General features: G+C 48.6%; 1 protein-coding gene across 1 annotated transcript in view; it reads right to left on the bottom strand.

Annotated features, from left to right (window-relative positions):
- The window catches only part of ush2a (Usher syndrome 2A (autosomal recessive, mild)), a 303,780-nt gene that overhangs the window by 197,043 nt on the left and 101,737 nt on the right, over positions 1 to 5,000 (bottom strand). Inside the window, exons 28-29 of the mRNA XM_062522184.1 lie at positions 4,927 to 5,000; positions 1,467 to 1,655 (exon numbers count right to left, since the gene is read on the bottom strand). The exon at positions 4,927 to 5,000 is cut by the window's right edge and continues 7 nt beyond it. Of these exons, the coding sequence (XP_062378168.1) occupies positions 1,467 to 1,655; positions 4,927 to 5,000 (263 nt within the window). The remainder of the gene's footprint in view (positions 1 to 1,466; positions 1,656 to 4,926) is intronic.

A 5,000-nucleotide genomic window follows, 5' to 3' on the forward strand; every position in this document is an offset into this window, starting at 1 on the left:
TCTTCATGTCACTTTGTGTGCCTGTGTCTATTTGTCTGGTGTGTGTTGGTGTGTTTGGCTGTCTGTTTGGTTGGGCTTAAGAGGGCTTAGAAGCATGGGTTTGTATGTACACAAGTGTTTATAGCCATGTGTGTGTGTGTACGTGTATGTATTGTGCATATTCATGTGTGTGTCTGTGTGTGTGTGTGTGTGTATGTGTGTGTAGTGAAGAAATGTGGGATGGGAGGCTGGGAACATTGTCTTGGTTGTGTGAGTTTGTGTGTGTGTGTGTGTGTGTGTGTGTGTGTGTGTGTGTGTGTGTGTGTGTGTGTGTGTGTGTGTGTGTGTGTGTGTGTGTTACCTGTCAGCTGTGGTGTGTGGTGGAGGAATGTGGCAGTGATGGGGGCCTGAGAGGGCTGGTCCTGGTTGTGTGTGTGTGTGTGTGTGTGTGTGTGTGTGTGTGTGTTACCTGTCAGGTGCGGCGTGTGGTGCAGGAAGGTGGCGGTGATGGGGGGCTGAGAGGGCTGGTCCTGGTTGTGTGTGTGTGTGTGTGTGTGTGTGTGTGTGTGTGTGTGTGTTACCTGTCAGGTGTGGCGTGTGGTGCAGGAAGGTGGCGGTGATGGGGGGCTGAGAGGGCTGGTCCTGGTTGTGTGCGTGTGCGTGTGTGTGTGTGTGTGTGTGTGTTACCTGTCAGGTGTGGCGTGTGGTGCAGGAAGGTGGCGGTGATGGGGGGCTGAGAGGGCTGGTCCTGGTTGTGTGTGTGTGTGTGTGTGTGTGTGTGTGTGTGTGTGTGTGTTACCTGTCAGGTGTGGCGTGTGGTGCAGGAAGGTGGCGGTGATGGGGGGCTGAGAGGGCTGGTCCTGGTTGTGTGTGTGTGTGTGTGTGTGTGTGTGTGTTACCTGTCAGGTGTGGCGTGTGGTGCAGGAAGGTGGCGGTGATGGGGGGCTGAGAGGGCTGGTCCTGGTTGTGTGTGTGTGTGTGTGTGTGTGTGTGTGTTACCTGTCAGGTGTGGCGTGTGGTGCAGGAAGGTGGCGGTGATGGGGGGCTGAGAGGGCTGGTCCTGGTTGTGTGTGTGTGTGTGTGTGTGTGTTACCTGTCAGGTGTGGCGTGTGGTGCAGGAAGGTGGCGGTGATGGGGGGCTGAGAGGGCTGGTCCTGGTTGTGTGTGTGTGTGTGTGTGTGTGTGTGTGTTACCTGTCAGGTGTGGCGTGTGGTGCAGGAAGGTGGCGGTGATGGGGGGCTGAGAGGGCTGGTCCTGGTTGTGTGTGTGTGTGTGTGTGTGTGTGTGTGTTACCTGTCAGGTGTGGCGTGTGGTGCAGGAAGGTGGCGGTGATGGGGGGCTGAGAGGGCTGGTCCTGGTTGTGTGTGTGTGTGTGTGTGTGTGTTACCTGTCAGGTGTGGCGTGTGGTGCAGGAAGGTGGCGGTGATGGGGGGCTGAGAGGGCTGGTCCTGGTTGTGTGTGTGTGTGTGTGTGTGTGTGTGTGTTACCTGTCAGGTGTGGCGTGTGGTGCAGGAAGGTGGCGGTGATGGGGGGCTGAGAGGGCTGGTCCTGGTTGTAGGCCGTCACCACGTACTTCTCAATTACACCCCTGACCTCGCCGGGCGCCTCCCAGCTCACTTCCGCACTGTAGCCGTTCACACACTCCGCTCCGGACGGAGACGACACACTCGCAGGAACTGGTCAAGAAACACATCACAGAGAGAGAGAGGGATGGGAGAGTGGGAGGGAAAGAGAGGAAAGAGAGAAGAGAGGAAAGAGGGAGAGAGTGAGGGAGAGATGGGCCAAAGTAGAGAGAGAGAGAGAGAGAGAGAGAGGAGAGTGGGAGGGAAAGAGAGGAAAGAGAGAAGAGAGGAAAGAGGGAGAGAGTGAGGGAGAGATGGGCCAAAGTAGAGAGAGAGAGAGAGAGAGAGGAAAGGGAGAGTGGGAGGGAAAGAGAGGAAAGAGATAAGAGAGGAAAGAGGGAGAGAGTGAGGGAGAAATGGGCCAAAGTAAAGAAAGAGAGAGAGAGAGAGAGAGAGAGAGAGAGAGAGAGAGATGGAAGAAAGAGAGGAAGAGGGTTGGGGAAGGAATGTGTGATGGAGACAGAAAGAGGAAATAGAGAAAAGAGGAAGAGACAGAGCATGGCAGAGGTGAAGAGAGAGGTAGAAGATGGGGCAGAGGAAGGGATAAGAATAGAGAAAAGGTACAAGGAAAAAGAGAGGGAGTGAATAGGGAGAAGAGAGGATTGAGGCGATGGAGAGAATAAGAGAGAGAAACACGATGGCAAAAAAAAGAGGAGGAAGAGAGAGAGAGAGGAGGGGAAGAGAATATTGGGATATAGAGAAAAAGAAAAGGAGGGAAAACAGGGATGAGAGAAGTTTAGGGTGAGTAAGAGAGGAAGACAGAGAAATATGATAGAGAGAACGAGGAGAGGTGAGGAGAGAGAAAGAGAGGAAGATAGATAAGAACGATAATGAGGAGAGAGAGAGAGGAAGATATAGAAATGGGAGAAAGAATGGAGAGAGATGAGGAGAAGGAGGAGGAGGAGGAGAGAGAGAAATTGGAGAGAGAGAACGAGGAGAGGTGAGGAGGAGAGAGAGAGAGATAAAAGGAGAGAGGAAGAGGCCGAGATAGGGACGAAGATGAAAAAGTGATAAAGGGAGGCAGAGATAAAAATAGGGAGAAAAAGAGGGAGGGAGGGAGGGGGGGATGAATAGGGAGGAAGAAAGAGAGAGGGAGAGTATGTCACTCCAAAGGAAAGCAGCACACAAATTCTCACCTTTAATAGAGCCAGTAAATCATATGGCGCCATTAGCATGAATGCAATTTATTAGAGTTGTAACTTTTTCAGTGCTGATTTAATAGGACTGAACATCTACCATTCATTCGCAGCTATATTTCACAAGCACGAGGGGTTTGGGCCTCTTCCCCTCTCCAGGTTCATCTTTTTAAGAAATTATAATTACGGCCTCAAACAGACGTCAAAATAAAACATCTCCTCTGGAGAGCACAGGCGTCCTAAGCTACTTACGAAGCTACTTAACAACAAACAAGGAGGTAAGTGGTAAACACCTTAGGATGCGCTTAAAAAAACGCACTCCCACACACACATGTATAATCAAGCTTATTTACCCAGATTTCAGGTTTAAATGACAAATCATAATTCCCGTAATCAACATCAACATTGCCGCAATTAGTATAATTCCACGTAATCATTATAAATCACTCCAAGCCTACAATTAAACTTCACCGTTTCAGTGTGTAACTTGGTGGCAGAGCACGAGCCCAATGAGGCAGACTAAAGCTAAGTCAGACGCAACGCGCCACCTCTCTGCTGATGGCTGGAGGAAGACAATTACAGCCGGTAACAAAACTGTTTTGACAAAAATGTGTTTCCAAGTTGATTAGTGCTGGGTGGTGCGGCTTAAAAAAAAAACTCTGATCTCGCCGAGGGAAAAATGTTGATATACAGTGATTAGATATAATAAAATCTTATCAAATAATGTTTATGTAGTAATACAAAGTTAACACGTCATATAATAATACATGTTAACAGCTGTGTTCAATTACAAAGAAATACGGTGCTCACAGTTCTTCAAAAAAATATGCACATTTACATTTCTGCATGCGGGAAATGTAAATTGCATACCACTGTGCAAAAATATCACCACAAAACAACAGTAAATGATCAATACTGCCGCATGATATAGAAGAGTAATCACAAATATTATACGATGTGACACAACCCTAATGTTGATCTAATGACGTCACCGACGTCACCGTGCATGATGGTGGTTCTAGTACTAAACTGCAAAAGGCCAAAGATTAAATAAGCAGAAGATCAACAATTATATGTATTATATATAAATAGTAATGAATAGCAAATAGTAAATAACTATATTTGATTCTATTATTGTGCTACATGTTCAATAATTTGATATAATCATATTCATTGAAACTGTGGCAGAAAACAACGTGATAAAAATATCTTTTGCTCAGCATATCTGTTAATGTTAACCTTGTTGATAGAGGTCTTAATGTGTGTTTAAATGCAAAAAAAAATCATTCGTTTACCTATTTAAACATGAGCCACTGCAGGATTCGATTAGACACCTAATTTCCCACATGCAAAGTTATAATGCAAAGCTTTGGCCTCAGTTAGTGAAATTGCCCAAATGCCTTTTCTCCAGCTGTGAAGTGAGCCAGCAAATCTTACTCTTTGTTTTACCCTCAATGTTAATTAGCAACCCGACCTGTTTCGAAAGCAAAAATATAAACGTTCTGCTTCAATCTGTGAAAAAACATTTCTTTTTTTCTTTTTTTTTTTAATTCAGCTGTGCAATGAGACAGCATATTCCTCGTCCTGCGTTTTCACCTCTCGTCTTAATTAGCTAACCTGACCCGTCTGCGTGCAAAACTGTCTTCTCTGAGCACCTCTCCAGTCTGCCGCTGGGGGACCCAGCAGAGCTGAGGGAGATCCAGAGCGGCAGGGGGGCCGAGGGCCTTGCGCTCTGCCTGCGGGAGAGGCTCCTCGCTGGGCTGCCCGGCTCCTTCATCTCCCTGGCGGCTCCAGGCTTCATTTGTAATAAGCCGTGATGTGCTCCGCTCCGCGACGCTACGCCGCGCCCCGGCCGGGCTGGGCTGGGCGGCGGCTCTCGCTCGCTCGCTTGCTCAGTCAGTGATGCGCGCTCTTACCGAGGGCCTGGTGATAAGCTTTATCGCCCAGCGCCATCTCATCTTCCTGACTTGTACATATATTGTGGCGATAAGAATAAAATGGGATGGCCTGAAAACTATGACACAAACAAATAACACTACGGGAGATGGAGGAGGGTTTGCAAGGGGGATGGAGGGGATGGAGGGGGGGGGGTGCATTCTGCGGCAGGAGGAGGGAGGTGGGGGGTTTGAGGATCTGTTCTAAGGGATCCTGTCGCATAGCTCACTGTGTTGTTGTTGTTGTGTACTTACCTGTCTCTCGACTGCGTCCGCGTTCCCAAGGACCCGCTACCCAGCCGCCCTCTCCAGACGCCATCACTCTGTAC

The sequence above is a fragment of the Sardina pilchardus genome, chromosome 20, assembly GCF_963854185.1.
Source record: "Sardina pilchardus chromosome 20, fSarPil1.1, whole genome shotgun sequence".
Lineage (NCBI taxonomy): Eukaryota > Metazoa > Chordata > Actinopteri > Clupeiformes > Clupeidae > Sardina > Sardina pilchardus.